The sequence below is a fragment of the Hippocampus comes genome, unplaced genomic scaffold (assembly GCF_001891065.2).
Source record: "Hippocampus comes isolate QL1 unplaced genomic scaffold, H_comes_QL1_v1.1 scaffold322, whole genome shotgun sequence".
Taxonomy (NCBI): Eukaryota; Metazoa; Chordata; class Actinopteri; order Syngnathiformes; family Syngnathidae; genus Hippocampus; species Hippocampus comes.
The window spans coordinates 819123-841775 of NW_017805137.1; the positions used below are offsets into that span (position 1 = coordinate 819123).

Here is a 22653-nt window from a genome sequence, read left to right on the forward strand (position 1 = left end):
TGCAAACCCACAGAGATGCATTCAGCTGCAGCCAGCGGCACTTTGCGTGATGAGCCTGGGCAATGGCCTCAAAACGGGCTGATGGCAATATTACGGGGGTGCAACGGCTTCCTAAATCTTTGAGAAGTTGGAAGGCATAATTTTCAACCAGGTTTAGGCACATAACAGCCATTGTTCTACAAGCAAGACATACTTATCTCAAGGGCGTGATAGGTTAAAAAAAAATGTTTTTCTCTCTAAGTACTGCCATACTGTATAATCAACACAAAGTCAAAATTATGACCAGCAGCCGACTTGTGTTGATTATTTTCAACACAATAAATTCTTCCCCGCATTTCAATCAACAACAACAAATGTCTAAATCCTGCTAATGAGATCTTCCGCTGAAGGTCAATTCTGTCAGACAGCCAGGAAGTCAGCAGTTGATTGCCCGTCGACCTGCTGCATTGCCTCCGACTGATTATTTCCTGACGCTGTGCTACGACTGTGAGATTTCTGTTGCAGAGTTTGACTGCCAATTAAAACGCAACAGGAGAACTTCAGAAGGGGACTCTTCAGATTATGTGACGAAAAGTCTGACCAAATATTTGTGTTGAACTCTGTGTCGCTCCATACATTTTTTTTATTTTTCACGTTTCCCTTTTTCAAAAAAAAAGAAAACTGAATACGTTTAAATTGCTATATGGTCGTTAAGTGTCATTGGCATAAGGATGTTCAGATGTGTCCTTGTCTTCCCTGTAAGTGGTCTGATTTGGAAACTCCTGATTTAGAATCAGTCTCACATCAATTTGAAAGAAACATGTACATATATCAAAAGCATAACAGCTCATCCATTGATGGCCATCGCTAATTTTAATCAAGGCATATTTTCTTTCTGCCTTCTTCCTCTTTAAATTTGTCAATGTTTAAGAGATACAACAATGAGCATACACTATGCTCTTCTGACGAAATTGTCCAGTTATGGTAAAACTGCCAGCCCCTCGTCCAACCAGTCTCTTTTAAAGGATGCTCATTGCTCCCATAATAGCATTAAACCTAAGCTTGCTAGCTCTCAAGCTACTCGACCAAACATTAGCATGCCAAGATGCTGGTATTTCTGATGATGGTTATTATGATGCCTGCTGGAAATGCATCCACAAAAACGTCGGGAATCTCATATCGTGTCCTCCCTTGTTGTGAGACACATCAGAAAGTAGTTCCACACTCATCATAGTGTCTCACACTGACATATTACCCACTGCAGAAGGGAACCGGCCGAGAAACTGTCAACTGGGATCCACTTGCACGCTGGAGTCAAATAGCGGGGATCACCTCTTCACATATGCAATTATGTTGCCTCTAAAAAAGCCTTTAGTGCATGCAGGTCTGCTCTAATAGCTTCTTAACTGTGTCACTAAATGGGACGTAAGACATTAACGGGAGAGCCTGAAGTTAATTGCCGGGGATTTCCATCCGACCACACGCGCGTACACAAACACTGTGAGTTTCCTCTCACAGGTTATCTGAGACTGCTGCAAGGCTGAAAAAGAAATCCATTGATGATCCTATTCCACACTGCCACTGCATGGGAACTGACGCCGCGTTGCCTGCACGGAAGTCAAGCAAGTCCGTGAACCGTTATACCATCAGTGACATGATTTAAGCAACTTGACAAATGTTCTTCACAAGAATACGTTCTATGCAGCCCCACTAGTCAAAACACTGCATTCTTATTAATATTGTGTTTGTGGAGCAAAGCAGCACAATCCTCCTGTTTTATCTGTCTCAGGGGGCGGCCATTTTGCCACTTGCTCTGGGATGAAGATGGCATCACAGCGACCGATTCCAGCTCAATCTGTCAATAAAGTTCTCTCAAAGTGCAACTAGTTTCCACGGAACAGTCTGGAGACTTGAAGCACTAATTGCATGCTGTCACCTGCGAACAGAATAGAAAACATCCCCACACTCTGTCCCTCTCAATATCCCCAATCTTCTCTCACCTTCAGCATTCTAATAACGCTCTTTAAATTGACATTCTTTTTTTTTTTTCACTCTCCCGCCGGCCACAGCGCTGCTGTCTGGTTTCTAATTGTGAGAATAATTGCGGTTGCGACTAATCTCGGCTAGAGTGGCAACCCTGGCTCGCAGTCAGAGGGATTTGTGATAAAGAAATAATTGGTCAAATGCTTTTTTTCCCCTCTCTTTATCGACCGCTGAGACCTGAACCCAAAGACGAAGATGCATCAACATTCATTTGGTCTCCATCAGCCACGGTTTCCACTTTAATTGAAATTTAAATTGTTGTTGACCTCGTGGGCGAGGCTTGCTGGAACAGCAGGAAGGGGCTGTATCCTCTCATGGGAAGAACGCCAGCTGTCTGTCACCACACATACTGTAAGTGTGCGTCATCTACCTCCTTGCGCTTTATAGTCAGCTCGGCATTGTTCTAATGATTGGATGCGAGCGCACACACAAATGGGACATTCATTCTATTTGTCTCGGCCAAAAACGCATTCTTTATCATGGAGCAGTTTAAACAAGTAAGATGGGGTACCAGCAGAAGACCCAAGTACCTGAATCAAATCTCATTAGGTTGGGATAGTAGTCAATATATTGTGTTGTGAGTGTTCATGTCTTTTTTTTTTAAGGAAAGCGCTTTAGCGCAAGATGAGTTTCACAGCATTGAGTGTGGGTTTTCATTTTTAGGGCACGCTGCATCATTTAACAGGAGTGCTCCAAGAACATTAGCAGTGGGACTAAAATAGATGTTGCTACCCACATAGGACAGAAGGAGGTGTTCTCAGGACCTTATGTAGCAGAGCAAAAAAAAATCCAAAAGTGACATTTATCCATGAGAGTTTTCTTTCCTTAAAATTTATTTTGGCTTGACTGCAAAGTTTCCTAAATCAGAAAAAAAACAAACATGCGGGACTACAATGCAACATCCTCACATGTAAAACACGCATGAAATTTGACTGCAAGAGGCTGAGCAGAGCGATGGTGGAGACATACTGTGCGATTTGAACATTCCTGCATGATTCCCTTTGGGTGAGCATGAACAGTCGACTGGTACGGTGCATTCTCTTTTGGGGACATCGAGTATCTCCTCAGAAAACGCTACAGCTAATTTGCATTGTATGTAATTGGTAAAATATGCTGCTCCATGGGCCACAGGGGCAAAATTGAAATTATTTTGTGGCCCAACAGCTGCTGCTGGGCCGCAGCCCCATGGTTCAGAATCACTGACCTATTATCATTTCCGCACATTCTCTCTTTTGTCTGACATGACCCATCATTTTTCCATCATCATTTTTTTTCTGACCTAGTTTAACTAAAGAAAACATTCCCCAACATTGAGATTCCATTGCAACTCAAACAGCAATCAAAGCACAAGTTGGGCTATCAAATGCAAATGTGGAAAACATTTTCTTGTTCACAGTCATTTCACTAGACAGATTTGAGGAGCACATTCCATGACGCGCTTATCAATGGTGTTGCGGCTTGACACAAACAGAACAAAAAAACTAATTTTTTTTTCTACTCTGAGCATTGACATTTCTCGTGTCTTTAAGGAAGGCTTCCTCTTTGACAAAATACAGACACACCCATAAGAAATCCATCTGGACACGGCCTGCAGTTTTGAAGTGTTGAAGAAGAATCATCATCATCATCATCATCATCATCATCATCATCACGGACCACTTCTGGGCCACAGTGACCAAAACCAACACTGAATTATTAAGGCTTTGGAGCAAATGGGAGCAAGGGAGTGAGCATGCTGTTAAGAGATGGAGCAGATGATACAAATTACATAGAACACATGGCACTGCATGCTACAGAAGATTTATTCGAAGCAATACTGCATTATTATGCAAAGGCTGTAAAGATGAGCTACGTTAAAAATAGTATCGGACAGTAGAAAGACCATCTTGGATGATTATTTGTGAAAGCTTCCCTTCTTCAGAAGACGTAATGACAATCATGTTTGGCACTTGGGTATGATGTTGACAGTCCAAGCGCAGCAGCACTCCAAAGTAGGAAAGACACAATTACAGAATCAGGTTTGATAGCAAGACATTGCCGTCTTCCTAGTTATGAGTTGTGTGCCGAGCGATTCTTTTCACTTTCTTTTATACTACCTTCATTCGGCTATTTGAAGCGACTGGGGAACAAAAGCCAACTCAGTAGCCTTAATTGCTTTTGACGCACGGCATAGATTTGTCACCGATAAGACCCGTAGTAAGCGTTAGAATTAGAACCATTTTTAATTAATCCCTTTTATATGGAGCTGAATTTGATGAAGCGACAGAGAGAGTGAGGGACTTTTTTTCCTCCCCAAAGCTGTGAGAGGGAACAGCTCAGGGGAGCGTTCAAGAGAAGAAACGGCCTGCTTCAGATGGAGACGCTTTCATTACTGCCACACGGAACACAATTGCAATTAGGAAAAGTGGAAGAAAGGCGGATGGAGCAAAGCGGGAGGACAAATAATGGTGCAGTGATTCATCTAAAAATATAGTCTCAGTGTTGCTTCCTGGTGAAATCTTGCACAGTGTAGTTTGCGTGAGAGCGTTTCAGTAGCTGGTGTGGTATATTAACGACGGGAAAGCCACACAAACGACATGTGCCTAATCTGAAGGTTTTATCACAGATGCCCTACAGGAATGTCCCTTTTTACATTCTTGAAAGTGTAAAAAGAAGTTAATCATTGTAAAATACAATGGCATGCTGTGACATAGCATCGTTGTTTTTTCCATAGATGACTATGATTACAACTGAATTGGAGATACCGCGGCATACTATAAACCGTAAGGTAAATGAATGCAGAGGAGTCTGTCCACTGGGAATGTGGAGCATTTTTTGGACAAATGCAGGCCTGAGCGCTCAACAAACGCAAGCACAGCATTTTCAAAAGGAGTGTAAATGTACGTTGCATATTTGAACCGAGCTTTGGCCGGGTGTTTTTAATCCAAATGTTTCAGCCTTCACTTCCTGAGCGGTTTGGGAATGAGATTCTGCTGTCGCGTATAATCCACTTCTATAATGACTTTCCTAGGGGGGTGGGAAAAAAAAAGGCGGGAGGCCACAGGGGCTTCGCTAAGTAACTGTCAGAGAATCACAGCGACTCACCGCTAATACCGCCACATCCAATAAATATAGACTGCCTGTTAAGGCTGCACGTTTGCACTGAACTTGTCCCAATTGCCACATTGTAGTGTGCAGGGGGACTTGAGGTTCAATAAACGGCTGCTTTTGTTTATCACGTCCACTGGGCCATTAATGGTTCGCTGGTACCTACATTATGGTCGCAGAATCCTAATCTGATTCACTAAACTGTACACAAACAAGTATAATCATACATAATGACGTCGCTCCTATTTGGCTCACCCCAACACGTTCTTCGTAAGAACTTAGTAAGCACCAACTAAGCACATCGGTGGCCCTGGCGCCGAACGAGCATGGAAAAGGGCTAACTGAGAGATGTTTCACAGCAATACTACAAAATGAGACATGTTCATGCGATTCAGGCCACTGACCACACAGCCTGAGAGAAGACTTGTGGATATACACTCCATTGCCCTTGGAGTTGCTCTCTTTATGATCGCACGGAACCCGCTCTTTGCTTTACAAGGCCACGGCGTGTAGAAGGCCATTTACATCAAGTTGACGACTTCATGGAGCCTTCACTCGCTCTCACAGCCCTTCGTCTCACAGGGCCCGCTGTCATCTGTTTCAAACCATCACCCCTCCGCACTTCCTGTCGTTTACATATTCTACTGAGACTCCAAACTGTCAGCATCCGTTCCTGACAGTGACATGTTTTGGTTGGATAGTAGCAGTGAGGGCAATTGCGTGTGGATGCTAAGAGACATGATAAAAAGCTCAAACGGTCAATGAGTGGAACATTGCAATCCTAGTTCACACGTCCCAGCATATATCTATTCATCAAAAAGAGTGCTGGAATTGTTAACGTCTGTCAGTTGATCTACAGGCTGGGCCAAAAGTAGGCGTGCCCCTGCAGGTTTGTATCTCAGAATTGAACATTATCACATTAGTACCTACATGTATTGGTTCACATGAAATGTTTTGGCATCACTGAATCTCGTACGTTTACAAAATGTCCATGGCAACTTTTGGCCCGCCCTCTATAAAATATCATCGGCTTTGGTTTTAAAAAAAAAAACAAAAAACAAAAAACAACGTGACTTTTGAGTACCCGGAAAAAAACTACGCAGGCACGGGGAGAACACGCAAATTCCACACAGGAAGGCCAGAGCCGGAATCGAACCCCGCACGGCCGATGTACTAACCTGTCGCCCGCCGTGCCGCGAAATTATAATCATGTTTGACTGAAACCATGCGACTTACCCAAATGCAAGATTATTAAAATACACATCAGCCTTCAAAGTGTTTTTAAAGACCTTGCCTCTCAACAATAAAAATATCGAGAACAATAATTTCTCAAGGAAAGCAATCACTCGGATTGGCAAATCACTTGCATTGTTTCTGCAAGAAACAACAACCAGCGGGGGATGACTTCCACTCAATCAGAAAATTCAATGTGATTTCAAGCATGAAAGTGCAGGCACTTACATTTGCTGGAGAAAGACTGAAAGAATCCAGGCAAGTAATAGCATTCAAGCATATCTAAGCAGAAGATCGAAACTTTCCTCCCCAAAATTCCCCATAGAATGTTCACCCACAAAATTCAGCGTCTGGAGCAATGTTATAGAATTATATTATGAAAATAATTTCTTCAGAGACACAAACAAATGCCTGGTAAGACAAGATAATCTGTCCAATATTTTGATTGCTTGGGGAAGTTGCAAATTAAATGACTTCTTTGAGTGAGACGAGGACTTTTCAGTGCTTATTTCCAGGGACCGTCACTACAAATAAAACAAGCGTCCCCAGATGAACACATATGTTTCCACACATATTTTTTTTTTCCATAACTAGCGCACAAACAACAGGGACTACCAATCAATGATGTGATGAATGGAGCTAATTTTACCTGGACGCCGTGGATCATTACTTCCCTCTCATCATCTCCTCCTTTATCCTGTCCAGATGGAAGCGAGCGCGGAGTTCGTGGAAAGTGGACACTGTGTTTAGTCCTCTAATGAGAAGCTCACACAAACACAGAGGACAGAGGAAGGTAAGAATAGGCGTCGGGGACTGCAGAGATGCTATCTGCATCTCAAAACATACACACAGTGACCTTCAGCGGCGTGTCCACCATGTGAAAGACTGCGCTATACTGCCTGACAAATATTTCCGTTTTTTTCTTTTCCTCCGTAAATAAGCAAGCAGCAGTGTGGCGAGCTACTCGTTTGCAAGTCCCTTCCTTGTTTCGAGCTTTGGGGTTTGAATCTCGGCTCTGGTTGTTGTACCATTTATCCGGGTCGCAGGGAGCCAGAGTCTACACCGTGGACCGGTTGCCAGTCGATCGTAGAACGCATATCGAGACAGGCGGCCGCTCACAATCAGAGTGGGAACTCAACCCGGGCAGCCTGCACAGAAGTCGGGCATTCGAAAACTTGATCGTGGCAAATTTACACCTGTGGAAATCAAAACACGAGGCTCGGCAGAGGTTAACCTAAGTTCATAATTACCACACAATGTCTTTGTTGTCCTTCACCTTGGACTGAAAAATAAGATCACATATAGAAGGAATGTTTGTCTCAGTACGACACTGACAAAATCTGAACTTTTGACCATTTCAAGAAAGGAAAAAAAAAAAAAGGCCCACCGGGGCGCTTAGGATAATTTTGCGGCGGCGTCAGTTCTCACCATTAACCGCTGAGCCACCACATTTTTACACTTCCCAAAGAGTGCGGTATTTACCTTTGCGGGGCGCCTCCCAGTATTTCAACCTTGAGCTGGCCACAAAAGGCACTTTTGTGCAGCGTTGATCCATTTACGCAACAGACATGCGACATGACTCTTCGAAGCCTAGAAAGTAAAAGTGAAGATACGGAAACGATTACAATAAAGTACATTGCCCGTAAATACCGCGGCCATTACGACTCTTTGTAGTGGCGAAGCGGTGCCATTTCAATGCTGAGAACTGCAGCGCTCACATGAGCTGATAGATTTGCGTTTTACGTCTCAAACTAAACACCTTCACGTGAAGGTTATGCTTTACGTCGACGGGTCATAAAAGTGTTTCATGAAGCGCTTTCAAGAGTCTTTTGGAGCGCGACCTTTCCGTCCGTTTCATTCAGCCTCAAACTAAAATAAATCCCTTCACCTCCAACTCCATCATCCTGATTGGAGATTGTCAAAACACGTTTGCCAGGAGCGCGCACGCTTTGAAGAGCGTTTTTAATTGAATTCATTTGGGTCTGTTCTGCATTAGACCGCCGTTACATTCTGTCTGGATTCATCAGCGCCAGACCGCTCGTGGCGTGAACAAAGGACACATAACAGCTCTGCAGGAGAAAGAAAGCCGGAGAAATGAAAGGAGAAAGCTTTCAGTCAAAACATGGCAGCAAGGTTAAACAAAGTGTCGGCAATTGGAGAAATCGTAGAGGGGGGAAAAAAAAAAAGAAGCAGTGCTGCTTGTGCAGAAATATGTTCAACAAAAGCAAAATGTGTCTGGAATGCAGGACGCACACCCTTGGTGTGTTTTCATATGCACTGACGGGTTATAATCGAAGCCGATTTTTAAGCAAGAAGGTGCACGCGCAGGCCGCTGAAAAACCAGTCGAATTGGAAAGGCTTTTTCTCACATGTCCGATGCTAACAGCTCATTGTACAAAACTATTAGAAGGGGAGTGCGGCGTGGCCTCGTGTATTTGTTCGCTCCCTCTCATTCGACATGGAAAGTGCAGCGTTTCATTCTTGGGTCTCTTCAAAGGTGCTTTACAGCTGCACGAATACGGTCTATTATGTGCGGTGAGGAGGTAGGCTGGGAACCAATGGATGTAACTTGGGGAGATGGGAAGATGGATTTCATCCGTCGCATGCCAGAAAGTGACAATAACTATCTCATTTCTGTACACAAAAGAAGAAAAGATACAGAATGATCTCTCTCCAGCTGAAATGAAGGAATTGATGTGAAAGGTGACATCTGGTTACGTGTCACGAATATGCGATGCTATCGACATTAAATCGACCAGGCAATCTTTTAGCATTAGAATGCGGATGTGGAAGAAGAAATCGTAATGGACAGAACAGTGCGCAGCGGGAAAAAATTGGCCAACAAAGCAACTGTGTGAGTCAACAACATAAAAAGAGGGAGTCAGGAGTCGAGCAGAAAGTAGATTTATGCACTTCTGCTGCATTCAGAGAAACGGGGAAGTCGCAAATATCCTACTTGAAGTTTACAAGGTCTGACCCGTAAAAAATGAGCCCCGAATGTAAAATAAGCAGCCGACAAGAAATTCTTTTGTCCCTTGTGCAGGAAGAAGCAAGCGCCAAATTCAATTTGTCAATTTCCGTGCGAACGTGCGCACGTGGTGCAGCAGGGATAGCGGACAGCCGGACATATCACCAAACCCCGTCCAAAACACGGCCATGTTGACAAATCGAACAAATAATGAAATGTCTGCCGCTGATCTAAAGGTGATGCCGGGGAGACTGCTTCTTTAACCAATCGCATTTTCAATTCATCTTCACAGGGCCAGAGCATTTGTGCTTCATGACATCATCATTTTCCCCTTCCTGTGATTGGCTGGTCATAGAAAAAAAAGCCTCGGTTACAGTCAATGAGCAAAACACGTCTCTTGTGACCTGTACACGTTCATGTGTTTAATAATCAGCAACTCCGCTGAATGTGATTTTAGCACGTGACATCCCAATACTAAAGTGTGCTGAGACACGTCGACAGTGAGAGTAGTCTCACTCGATGTGAAAAAGACAAGCATTTGTTGGAAGTGACCTGATGACGTCATACATGAGTAATGATGATCTCGGAGTTTTCCAGCTACTGACGCAACGCACTTAAACAATAATTCATCTCTCCGCATTGTGCATTTTCTTCTTCTTCTTCTTCTGACAGGCCACGGCGACAGCTTGACCCCAGCTAACCTTCAACCAGACTCTCCGAGGGGCTGCACTGAGCGGCGCTAATAGCCACCCTGGGATAAATGGTGCTTAACCTAAGAGGGGACATTCAGCAGGGCGTCGGAAGGACTTGGGTTAAATGAAAATGTATTCCTTCGGTTCCTGGTGTAATCACTCAATTTCTAGGCCAATGGCGGCAGCAGGAGGAAGAGCAGAAGGAGGAGGTCTGACCAAAATAGCACCATAGAATAACATGCCTGGCCAGTGTGAGTCAGCGCAAGCAGCTGGCCCTGCGTTGCGCCTTACATGCACAAACTCGGTCGAAATGCAACACAACAGGATACACAGAACGACACGCGTTGATACACGGGAAAGTATTGACGGGGAAGGTCGACTAGTGTGTCATATTTATCCCAGATTCTAGTCCCTTGCTGCATATATTTGCAAAGTGTGATAAACCACTGATAGGTGAATGGATTTACAGGAATTTATGAGAATGCACTAAATGTTAGGCTAGTTTGTAATGGAGCAGAAATGAAGCTGGAAACATGTTGCAGCATATCTATGTTACAAATAGAATATACATTTGGATGCTGCGTGTGTCCCCCCACCCCGCATTCCCTCCAGCCGGAGTCAGCGTTAAGGCAAATCAAAAAGGCTAGATGGACGATGAGAAAACGAGACATACATTCATATTAGTATGCATTATTGTACTTTTTCAGATTACACAACACTTCTCGATTCAAAATATTAATATTCCAACGGAAAATAGAGCATACATTCTTGTGCTGGTTGGTGACTTACGTCTATTACGAAGCTGCGCAAACTAGTCTCAGTCATCGAGCGGTAACCCTAAAAATCAAGGACCCCCTTTATAGTGATACGTTTTATTGATACCATTAAAAAAAGATGACCAGTTTCAAGGCAGCTTTTCATCATGGACTGATCAATTTATTCATTGTGTCAGGACATTTTTCTTCACTGTCCTGACGTCTTACACGAAAAACAAATGTGAGATGATTCATTTTCTTCAACAAGAAAAGAAGACTGCTATGATGAAAAACAACATTCAGAGAGGACATTAAAAAGTTGATCTGTCCATGAGACCAACTGGATAGACTGTCCAATATTTTCTCAGATGTACCTATTTGATCCTATCGGACGGCGGGTGTACCTTTAGGGTGGGAGTTCGGCATTATAAACAAAGGTTAAAAAAAAAGGCCCCCGAGCTTTTAAGGAAAAGAAAGCCACGTTGAGCAGAGGTGCGGTTGTAAAACCTTGCGTGCATGCTAACACAGGCACTGAGCTTGACTTTTCGGGTCCTCGGACAGAAAGAAAACAGTATTCTGGGATGTGTGAGAGTTCGCAAAAAAAAAAAAAAAAGGCAGTAGACAGGATTTCTTTAAAAAAAAAAAATCCATTCACAAAAACCACAGAGAATGATATTTAGATGTACACTCTGTCAAAAAAAAGGTCATTAAGACATCAGGCAATAAAAGAAATACATAACCAACAAATCCAAAGATGTTCAAGACACGATAAATCTGCCACAGGGAAATAAAACTTTAACAGCAACAAATGTAAAACACAAAATAGTGGCTTTACTCCTGGAACCTCCTCCATATAATAACATTACAAGCCGACTCTTATTGCCCAGAAGGGCTCAGCAAGCCAGTGCTGAGCATTCTGGGTCATGTAATAAAATCCAGAAATACCAAATTACAAGAAGCTTTTAAAGCTGCTTCTCATACAAAATAAACAAAAAACAAAGAGCAGTATAGAAAAAAAAAACAAAAACAACACAACAGCAGAGTAAAACCAAGCACAAGAAATATTAAGTATAATTAAGGCGAGTTAAAATATTGCAAAATGTTTTGGCCCCTGTGTCTCAAACAGACTGCCACAACAGTCAGAGCTCCCACTCTTAATCGCTGCATGGATCCAGAGGACCGATCAACTGATGATGAAATGAATGAATATCCCAAAAAAAATAAAATAAAAATAAAAAAAAAGGATAAGTGATCCTCTTTGGAGAGATTTTATTTGGTTTAGTTTGGTCTCTTCCTCGGGAATATTTTAAAGGGAACAGTGACAACCTCCTTAAAGAATCCAAACGAAATTGGACAACTAAAACAAAAAGAAGTGTGATTATCTTTTGGTTGGGGGGTGGGGGGCACAGATTATTTTTTTGGGGGGGTCCTAACACCTGATATGACAGATGACAATGACTTGCCTGTGGGAAGAGTGTGTCCCGCTGAAAGTCCTCCCCCTGATTGTGATTAAGAGCAGTCCGGCAAAAGAGATACAAAAGAAAACGGACCTCAAGTTGTTGTTGTTGTTTCGTTTTGTTTTTTTTCTCCCTAACTGTTTGAAGGTCATTTTAGGGGAAACATTCCCCGCAAAGTGTCCCTCTGCTCCCCTTGTTGGTGATAAAGGCTGATTCAGCAATCATCTTGTCCCGAAGGTCATGCCTTGAGTTTTACGGGCCAATCGTCAGGCCATTGGTGGTTCTGATCGCCCGACAAAAGAGGACGTGGCTTCAAACGTCCACGTCGTCCTTCAAGTGATAGCGTGCCGTCTCTTCCTTTCATGTTTCAAACCCATTCCTGCATGGAGCGTTTGCAGTAAAGTATGTGGCGCGGCGTACCCTTCCTCTTGAACTGCACGACCGTATAGACCAGCACCAGCAGACAGAGCGCCAGCACGCACGGGATGACGATGGCGACCGCTTTCACCGTGTTGGCCTCGTTGTCCAGCTCGATGCCCACGTCCGTGTTGCCGTCGCCGGAGGGCGGGCGCCCCGGGTCCGCCGGCATCAAGTCGCAGCCCATGAAGTCTTTGAGGATGGAACGCGGGTAGCCCGGCTCCACTCTGAGGAACTGGTTATTGAACTTCCAGTACTCCTTCCCCTTGTAGAAGTAGGTGAAACCTGAGGCGGCGAGAAGAGCCACACGTGTCAAAAGTGCGGAGGGCGCTTGAATCACCGTTGAACTGAGTTGAACGCCGGTTGGTCATGAGAGAATCTCGAAACGTGCACTTCCCAGAGCAAAGCCTGAACAGAGATTCTAACCTCGAACCTCATGAAATGTATTCACCCGAGGCCAACAAACATGCAGGAGACACGCCGTGCGTGTTTCTTTCAGTCGCCAGAGAAACGAGCGCCCGTCAGTGACGGTCGAGACGGAAAGCCCCCCTCTCTTTATTTCCTGATGTGAAATTCGTAGCAGTCAAGAGTTTTTAAGCCATGTGACTGCTTAACAGCAACAAATGTAAAACACAAAATAGTGGCTTTACTCCTGGAACCTCCTCCATATAATAACATTACAAGCCGACTCTTATTGCCCAGAAGGGCTCAGCAAGCCAGTGCTGAGCATTCTGGGTCATGTAATAAAATCCAGAAATACCAAATTACAAGAAGCTTTTAAAGCTGCTTCTCATACAAAATAAACAAAAAACAAAGAGCAGTATAGAAAAAAAAAACAAAAACAACACAACAGCAGAGTAAAACCAAGCACAAGAAATATTAAGTATAATTAAGGCGAGTTAAAATATTGCAAAATGTTTTGGCCCCTGTGTCTCAAACAGACTGCCACAACAGTCAGAGCTCCCACTCTTAATCGCTGCATGGATCCAGAGGACCGATCAACTGATGATGAAATGAATGAATATCCCAAAAAAAATAAAATAAAAATAAAAAAAAAGGATAAGTGATCCTCTTTGGAGAGATTTTATTTGGTTTAGTTTGGTCTCTTCCTCGGGAATATTTTAAAGGGAACAGTGACAACCTCCTTAAAGATGTGATTATCTTTTTGGTTGGGGGGTGGGGGGACAGATTATTTTTTTGGGGGGGGTCCTAACACCTGATATGACAGATGACAATGACTTGCCTGTGGGAAGAGTGTGTCCCGCTGAAAGTCCTCCCCCTGATTGTGATTAAGAGCAGTCCGGCAAAAGAGATACAAAAGAAAACGGACCTCAAGTTGTTGTTGTTGTTTCGTTTTGTTTTTTTTCTCCCTAACTGTTTGAAGGTCATTTTAGGGGAAACATTCCCCGCAAAGTGTCCCTCTGCTCCCCTTGTTGGTGATAAAGGCTGATTCAGCAATCATCTTGTCCCGAAGGTCATGCCTTGAGTTTTACGGGCCAATCGTCAGGCCATTGGTGGTTCTGATCGCCCGACAAAAGAGGACGTGGCTTCAAACGTCCACGTCGTCCTTCAAGTGATAGCGTGCCGTCTCTTCCTTTCATGTTTCAAACCCATTCCTGCATGGAGCGTTTGCAGTAAAGTATGTGGCGCGGCGTACCCTTCCTCTTGAACTGCACGACCGTATAGACCAGCACCAGCAGACAGAGCGCCAGCACGCACGGGATGACGATGGCGACCGCTTTCACCGTGTTGGCCTCGTTGTCCAGCTCGATGACCACGTCCGTGTTGCCGTCGCCGGAGGGCGGGCGCCCCGGGTCCGCCGGCATCAAGTCGCAGCCCATGAAGTCTTTGAGGATGGAACGCGGGTAGCCCGGCTCCACTCTGAGGAACTGGTTATTGAACTTCCAGTACTCCTTCCCCTTGTAGAAGTAGGTGAAACCTGAGGCGGCGAGAAGAGCCACACGTGTCAAAAGTGCGGAGGGCGCTTGAATCACCGTTGAACTGAGTTGAACGCCGGTTGGTCATGAGAGAATCTCGAAACGTGCACTTCCCAGAGCAAAGCCTGAACAGAGATTCTAACCTCGAACCTCATGAAATGTATTCACCCGAGGCCAACAAACATGCAGGAGACACGCCGTGCGTGTTTCTTTCAGTCGCCAGAGAAACGAGCGCCCGTCAGTGACGGTCGAGACGGAAAGCCCCCCTCTCTTTATTTCCTGATGTGAAATTCGTAGCAGTCAAGAGTTTTTAAGCCATGTGACTGCACTATTTTCTCAGTATTTAAAAATGATGATTGTTTGCAAAGATTACCCAGATGAAGATTATCTGCCCCTGTGTTTGCACACGCACTTAAATAATTAAAGTTAAATTTCAGCAAAAGTGAACTGTGTGTGATTTTGCAGCTGAGTCACAGTGCACTTGTCAGCAGCGTAGTTAAGCAGGATTTTCTCGGGAGATTAATTAAAAAAGCTCATTAAAAAAAAAAAAAAAAAAGACACTCAAACCCCAAAGCTAATATCACACCGAAGCACAATAAATGTCACCCAGAACAAGCTTCTCTGGTGTTTTTCAAACACGCAGTTTTTTTTTTTTTTTTTCTTCCAAGAATGAGTGGGCAAATTGTCCTGGGTGTCACGCAAACAAAGTCACAACGAGTCAGTGTTCATCTTTGATTCCAACCCCCTGGAGGAAGAATTCACTTGGAAACACTTGCCCCTCTGTGGGATTATTTGTGAAGACAGCGATGCAAATGTTGAGTGAAGATAAAAGGGACATTTTTTTTCTCTGTGGACGGCGCACATAGAGGATATGCATTACAGCGCACATTTGAATATGACTCGAATTGTTTTAATGCCACATCAAATTTGGTCCAAATGAGCGATGGGGAGGTTTTGATGCCCGATAGAATTCATTCTTATGTATTTTTAGGGTGACTCCAGGACGTCCCTGAAAATGTGTCATGTAAAACTGGGCTCTTCCCCGGCATGTGACAGCTTGGCTTGCTGTTCATTATTCATGCCTGCTGTTTTCGGGGAAAATGAGCACTGAAATACTCTAAATGTCAAGAGAATGAGCGAGATTGGACGTGAGATTTCTTAAAAATGGTGGACAGGTGACACCGTTTCTCTTTCAACTTACTACCGCATCTGCAACCTGCGCAGCAAACATGCCCTTGCGATCGACTCCCAGACAAACTTCTCACGTCTCACGTGAGGCGCAAACGCTTTAAGGACACAGAAATGTACCATGAATATTCAAAAGGCGTGGGTTGAGAGGTGAGACAGTAATCGCGATTGTGCGTTCGTGCCAGGATTGTATGACTCCAGGCCGCCCTGATATGAAACCTCCTCTCACACTCTTATGTGTGCAGACACGCACGCGCGGAAGCACGGCACACGATGCCACTTTATCTGGGTCGATCTCAGATGCACGTGACCGCACACCAACCTGTCTCTGCGTCAAAAGCGAACCTACGGTGCACGTGATGAGTGTGGGTCTCAATCAGCCACGCCGCCCACCCTTCAGGCTCACGCTCCTCCCGGCCTCGGCGGCGGAACTATTGGGCTACGGATCTGGCGGCCGACCCGCAGGACAGATGGCCCGAGCGTTCGGCACCACCTGCCCCGCTTTTTCCGACCAAGGTGCTTGCCAAATCCGGGCCCGAGCCCACCTGGCGGGATAAGCTCAACGAGGAAAGCTTTTCACAATCCAGCGCCTCGACAGGTGAACACTTTGAAAGTTATGCATCACCTCCCCGTACGTGATTCGGGCCATCGGGCTAAAACTGGAAGATCCCAGTGGTGGTCTGGTTCCTCCTGCTCCAACTGAGCAAAGCGGTCCAGATTGGCGTACAAATGAATTCGGGGGGAAAAAAAAATCTAGAGTAGGTGACCTATTTTCATATGCCATGAGCAATATTCTCAACGCTTGCTTTGCATGCCCCTGCAAAAAGATTCTTCTTGTAAAATGCGAGGACACCCATAACAACACCATGTAGAGAGATGTAAAAATAACAGGGGCAAATCTCAAATTCATACCGCCCCGATTTACTGCCTGCGGTGACCAGCTGAAATCAATACAAGCTGGCACAGCAACAGTCACGGCTGCTCTCACAATTCGAGTGCCGGCGAGGACAAATCCTACCGTTGGCTTTATCGACAAAGGCCCCCTGTGGCGATTCAGGCACACCTCTCCACACGGTGATGGGTTTGGGATAGCCGGGGTCCATGGTCCTTATTTCCTCGTTGTAGCGCCAGTACCTGAAAACAGGGCAAAAGATGAAGAAATTAACCAAAGCGGGAAGGTGTGTTGCGTTGACGGTCACATTTTACAGCTGACAACAACAGATGGTACCTTCTGCTCAAAGCTTGAATCATTCACACACACTCGTCGAAAAACAACCTTTCATCTCATGAGTAGACCCACCACTCTTCATTAAAGTAGCATGAACGGTTTTGAAATGTGGAAGGAGACGGAACGTAACGGCTGCACGAGCATGCTACCCAGAAAATGTCCAGACTGAAATTCAAGCTGCACAACCTTTGACTGAGAGGCAGTCAAACCACACGGAACACAATGTCGCATCAGACGATTTGACAAACTGTTTTGGTCTGGTGACTGAACCGCGTGCGTGTGCGTGCGCGCACACACACACACACACACACACACACACACACACACACACACACACACACACACACACACACACAACTACATATTTCAAAGACGTTCACGGGGACTGGTTACCTGTCGCCTTTGAAGAAGTAGGTCTTCGCCACATCCTCCCACCACACGGCCGTCTCTATGCTCTGAGCCGGCATGCCGTGGCCGTACTGGGTGATGTCCTTTGGGTATCCGGCCTGCAACACCGTATCCTTAAACACCCAGAATTGCTTCCCTGCAAAAGAAAAAAATAAAAGAAGAAACATATTGAGGGAACAAGTAAATGTGCGGGTTTACCCTCCAGGTGCGATACAGCAGGCGGGCAAATTTACAAGGACAGCGAGCACAAGCTTTGGTGTAAATACCAAGCAGTAAACCTTTTGCCCTTGTGTATTCGATGTTTCCCTCATTTAAAATAGGACGCGCACACGGTGACAAGTTCTTCCTGCCCTTGCTTGGAGATACTATGGGAATTACTGTTAAAACGTGCGAGGAGATTTAAAAAAAAAAAAACATCAAGAAATCAACAGCCCAGATGTGTTCAGAGTTGGAATAACGGCAGCATGAACGAGAATCCGCTGTGAAAAGCTCAATTATGTGCCTTATGTTCTCATACAGTATAGACGGCATGTCGATGACAGACTTTTTTGTAAAGCAAATTCATGAAAGAAATAACTCTCAGTTCATTAGTTTGATTTTTTTTTTTTTTACTATTTGTTTATATGCCCCAAAATAAAATCAGTAGCACATTCTAAATGATGGTCCGATTTTGAAAAATAAAGAAAGAAAGAAATAATCCGACAGCAGCATCTGTCCATTCATCTTGCATAGACGTATGGCATTGAGAAAACTACGGGCCAGTTAAATGCTCGCTGACTTCCACACGTGACATGGATATACGGTGTGCAGACAAATGCACTCGTGTTTTCCGTTCAATTTTCTATTCCCTTCCTTTTGACCCTCTTTCTCTCTGTTGTGAACTCTCCTTCCTGGGGAGTAATTAGATGAAACTGCACACTTCTGGCAACGCGACCCCAGGAAGTGCTTTTCTTCATCACTCGTGGAGGTGGTGGGTTGAGCAGGAGGAAGTGGGAGCGGGTGGAGTGCGTCAGGGAAAATTGGATACAAAATTGATCGCCGTAGCGGGAGGAAATAACAAATGACGTATTTTGTATCTTACTTGTAGTATACTGGATGACTATCCGCGATAAAATGTTTGCTGCAATGATTACAACCCCAAAAGAGTAAATGAATGAGTGGTATTTGTGAGACACAGAGAGAGCAGCGGTGGCCTCTTTGCGGAGAGGAAATCCATTTAACCTCCTTCCCTGACAAAGACCCACTCCATCCATGTCACACTTCCTCTGACCCTGACACAAATAAAAAAAAAAAAACACACCACACCCTCAGATTAAATTCATTACCCCCACCCCCAAAAGGGTTTTCCAGTTCAAGGCCAGACGTAAGCAATGGAAGAATAGAATAAAGGCTGCATCGTTGCATTTAAGGTGCGATGGTGCACATTCGAGACCTCACAACACAAGTTCATTTTCAATATTTGTCAACGTGAGGAATCGCAGTGTTGCATTTGGCATTCTGGATGAGCTTTTCCTCAGCAGAAGAAGGACTCCTGGGAAATCACTCGTGTGTTTCAAGTGAATCAAGACCACGCATTAGAGTAAATGTAGCATCCTGGCGTTAGCCAGTTAGGGCAGATAGCAGGGTGGAGAAAAGGCACACGGGCTTTTAGCGCACACTGCCTAACAAGTGTGCGCTTCCAGGAATTGTTGGGTTTTGAAAATAGAAATGAGGTTGAGTGAAGATTTGTAGTTTTTTTTGCCAGTGTGCTTTCAATGCCTACATATCGATGCAGGCAAAAAAAAAAGAAACAAAAACAAATATATATGTATAACTGTGATGCCGTGGTTTCCAAGACGACATTCATTTGATCTACAGTTCAAGATTTAGCGCGAGACATTAATACCGCTCGCACTAAGTTCAGTATCAACATTATTAAAAGTCAAAGCTTGAGGATTACGTTGGATTTTCCAACCAAGTGAGCAAAACATTACTTTAGTCCTTTCAGATTTACAGTTCCATCATATTAAGGGAGTTTCCTCAGTGATAACAAAGATCAAAGGTGCATACAAAAAAAAAAAAAAAACAGACATGGTTTTTTTTTTAAGAGAGACATATGGACCGCCATGAAGTTCCAAAGACCAAAATCTCCCCAAAGTCATATGAAAACTCCGTTTGGACAACATGGGCCCTTGACGTAAACAAGACACACTTGCTAGAGATGAAAACAGTGGTGCTAGTCAAAAAACAAAACAAAAAAACTGGCCTTACCTTTGAAGAAAACAAACTTGCCCTCACTGTTCTCATAGACCGCATCAATTTTAGGTGGCAGCCCCCTCCAGAAAACACTGATGAGCATGGGGTATCCGGGCATCACTGCGTTATCTCTTACTCGCCAAAACCAGTGGTCCTAAAAGACAAAGATTTTAAAGCAAAAAGTTATGGTCTTTTGCTTGATTTTTGGGGGGGTATGCAACTTCATTTCCACATTTTTAAAAAAATCCGATCTGATGTTCCATGAGGGTTTTTTATTAGGCCCGACTGTTTCACTTGCAACATCCAAGTCCACTTTGGATCCTTCACATGCGTTCTGAGATTTCCTGGAGAGCGAGCACATCTGTTGCAAGGCGCGCAGGAGTTGACGAACGTATGGCGGGAGGGGCAGGGCGGGGGCGTCGAGTCACATGTCGCATGTGCATGTCGGGTGTGTTTGGAATTTCAACATCTCAAATGTCCTCAAGGAAAGGAAGGTGTGTCTTTTTGATGAGGGATTGGAAATTTGATGCCAAATCGAGAGCCGGGGGGAGAGTCGTCGCTGTGAAAGCCATTTGGACTCGCTCGAGAAGTCCCACCCTTTGGCAGAAAACACTCCATCACATCTTCTGCACACATGATACGTACATTGGGGACAAAAAGAGATTTGGAGGTGGATACACACACACACACACACACACACACACACACACACACACACACACACACACACACAATCACGGCTCTGTCAATAGCTGATTAAACCAAGTGTCTCTGCTCCTCTTTTTTTCTCAGCATGTAATCCAATTGTTTCTTTGGATTCAGCACTCCGCCGGTCTGGACACTTCTCCCCTTTTTCCCCTAACCTTCTCAGTTGCTTCGCTTCAGTCGCTTTAAACCCCCCCACAGTCGACATGGCAACTGCTTCACATTTTCTTTCATATAAAATAAGCGAAAACAGATTTAACTCTGTAATCTGAACCTTTCTCAATCCGTTTGACTTCATAAGAGAGAGAGAAAAAAAAGGGCTTTTCCCCACCCAAACATCCTATACTCCCGTCAGGAAAAGGAGGCTCAGTCAAGAAAGCCGGAAACCATTTCATCAGCCAGTTTGTTCGTGGAGGATTATTCACTCAAAGCTGAAGAAGTCAGAGTACATTTGGAACAATTAAGAAAATAGAGATTGTCTCATTTTGGTAAAATCCCAATACTGTACATCTAATGAGCACGTGAATTAAGAATCTTCTAGTGAGCAGAAGTACCATTTGCAGAAACCAATGTTTGTTTGTTCCATCAGATTTACTCGGCTTTTCTTTCCCGAAATCATCGGAGTGCTTCCGAAGCCCCGCGATTCTCATCACCCAATCAAAGCAAGCAGCTGCCCTCGGAATTTATAATACAGTGTATGATGATGATCACTTCGGACCGCCTGTGTGCATTCAGCCATTGTAATATCCTCTAGCTTCAAAAACAGATTGATCTTTGGGGCATAAAAATGCGGCGGGGTGAGGAGGGAGATGGAAAACAACGTCTTCTCTTCTCCCCTCAACGCCACAAGACTCTTATTGAACCCGTTAATACTATTTATAACCACCCCTCAAAAAACAGTCACACATAAAGCATGAGAGGCGCGCTTTATCCTCCGTGTGCAGAACACAGGGCCGCTTTGTGTGCTGCCCCAAGGTTTTGCTGCTCGGCGCTGCGGTCTTGCGCTCACCAGCTTCGGCCAAGGGAGAAGGACGCATTCGGGGACGGGTGGTTTTTCTCTCGCGCTGGGGTAAAACCGCGCCGCTCTAGCGCACGCGAGTGCTCCTTTTGACTAAGGTGGGCATCTCGTCAAAAGTGTCGATTTTGTCAAGTGCTTTGTCAATTGGATCCAAGTCATCTGAAAAATATCTTGTTTACGTTGGCATTAGAGGTTTAAATGATACGAATTTGGATTTGGGTTTTTTTCGGGTGAGCAAAATCATCACGATGTGGATGAGGTGCAGAAATGTAATTGGCCACATGACAATATCGTAAGTGAGTGCGGGAGACCCTTGTTCTCCTCAGTTGTTGCTGTTAGCATGTCTTTGACTCAAGTACAACCGGGTCAGTATTGTGCAGTGCAAGAGGGGGCATAAAAACTGGCCTGAGGTTCAAATCAACAGTCACTCTTGTTTACCTTAAACACAAACATCTCTCTCCTTAGTATTGCCAAGGTGTTGAAACTTCCGTCGCAGATGTTGGGCTTAGAATTGGGATGGGACGGTCTGTCACCGGGAGGCAGCCTCGGAGGTCTGGTCTGCCGGTCCGGTTTGCGCGGATCCGACGGCGGGTTGGAGCGAGCGGGCGGCACCGTTGGCAAAGGCTTGGTGGGCTGTGGGAGCTTGTCAGGAGGCCCTACAGAAAATAAGAAAGTCAAATTGTCAGGAGATTTACTTGACCGCAATGGTGTAAATGTCAACAAAAAGATGAGATGCAGTACGTGTACAAAACTGTTCACTACGACTGCTTCTCCTAAACATATATCCAACGGTAAAAAAATGACGCTGGGAAAACCCGAACGGAACAGGAGCAGAAACAGCACGCACATTCCTCTCACTATCTCTCACACTTGCACTTAATATTCATGAATAACATGAGTCGACTGAAGAACATAAATCCGCAGAGTACAAAGAGAGCGGTAGAAAGGAGGCCCGTGAGTGGGTTGCAAGCGTAAATAATTGATCACATGATGGTGCAGAGATAACATTCCCTGCGAATGTGGAGAAGAGGAGATGACGTTGACCCGGGTTCAAAAGAAGTGGCCGTTGACGATATTATTAATATGGCAGAAGCAAACAGAACTAGAAATATCCCCTTCTGTCCACTGAACCAGGAGTAATTGCCTATAAAGTTACCGTCGACCTTTCAAGTGAATGGAAGACAGATCGGATGATTCAAATTGGAATGAGCGACCGAAAAGCAGATTCAGGAACTGAAAGAGCAACTGTCTAAGGGAAGGAGACAGTCCACAGGGAATGGACGTGTATATGTGTATGTGTGTG

The 22653-nt window shown here is 44.6% G+C and overlaps 1 protein-coding gene and 1 pseudogene across 2 annotated transcripts in view; both read right to left on the minus strand.

Moving 5' to 3' along the window:
- Nucleotides 1–10919: 10919 nt before the first annotated feature.
- Nucleotides 10920–13099, minus strand: LOC109514096 (matrix metalloproteinase-16 pseudogene; annotated as a pseudogene).
- Nucleotides 13100–13799: 700 nt separating this feature from the next.
- Nucleotides 13800–22653, minus strand: part of mmp16a (matrix metallopeptidase 16a (membrane-inserted)) — a 28905-nt gene continuing 20051 nt past the window's right edge. For both annotated transcript variants that reach the window (XM_019867158.1, XM_019867157.1), the window contains 5 exons: nucleotides 21789–22006; nucleotides 19643–19781; nucleotides 17378–17528; nucleotides 16775–16890; nucleotides 13800–14570 (listed from right to left, as the gene is read on the minus strand). In XM_019867158.1, the coding sequence (XP_019722717.1) occupies nucleotides 14236–14570; nucleotides 16775–16890; nucleotides 17378–17528; nucleotides 19643–19781; nucleotides 21789–22006 (959 nt within the window). In that variant the 3' untranslated portion in view covers nucleotides 13800–14235. The remainder of the gene's footprint in view (nucleotides 14571–16774; nucleotides 16891–17377; nucleotides 17529–19642; nucleotides 19782–21788; nucleotides 22007–22653) is intronic.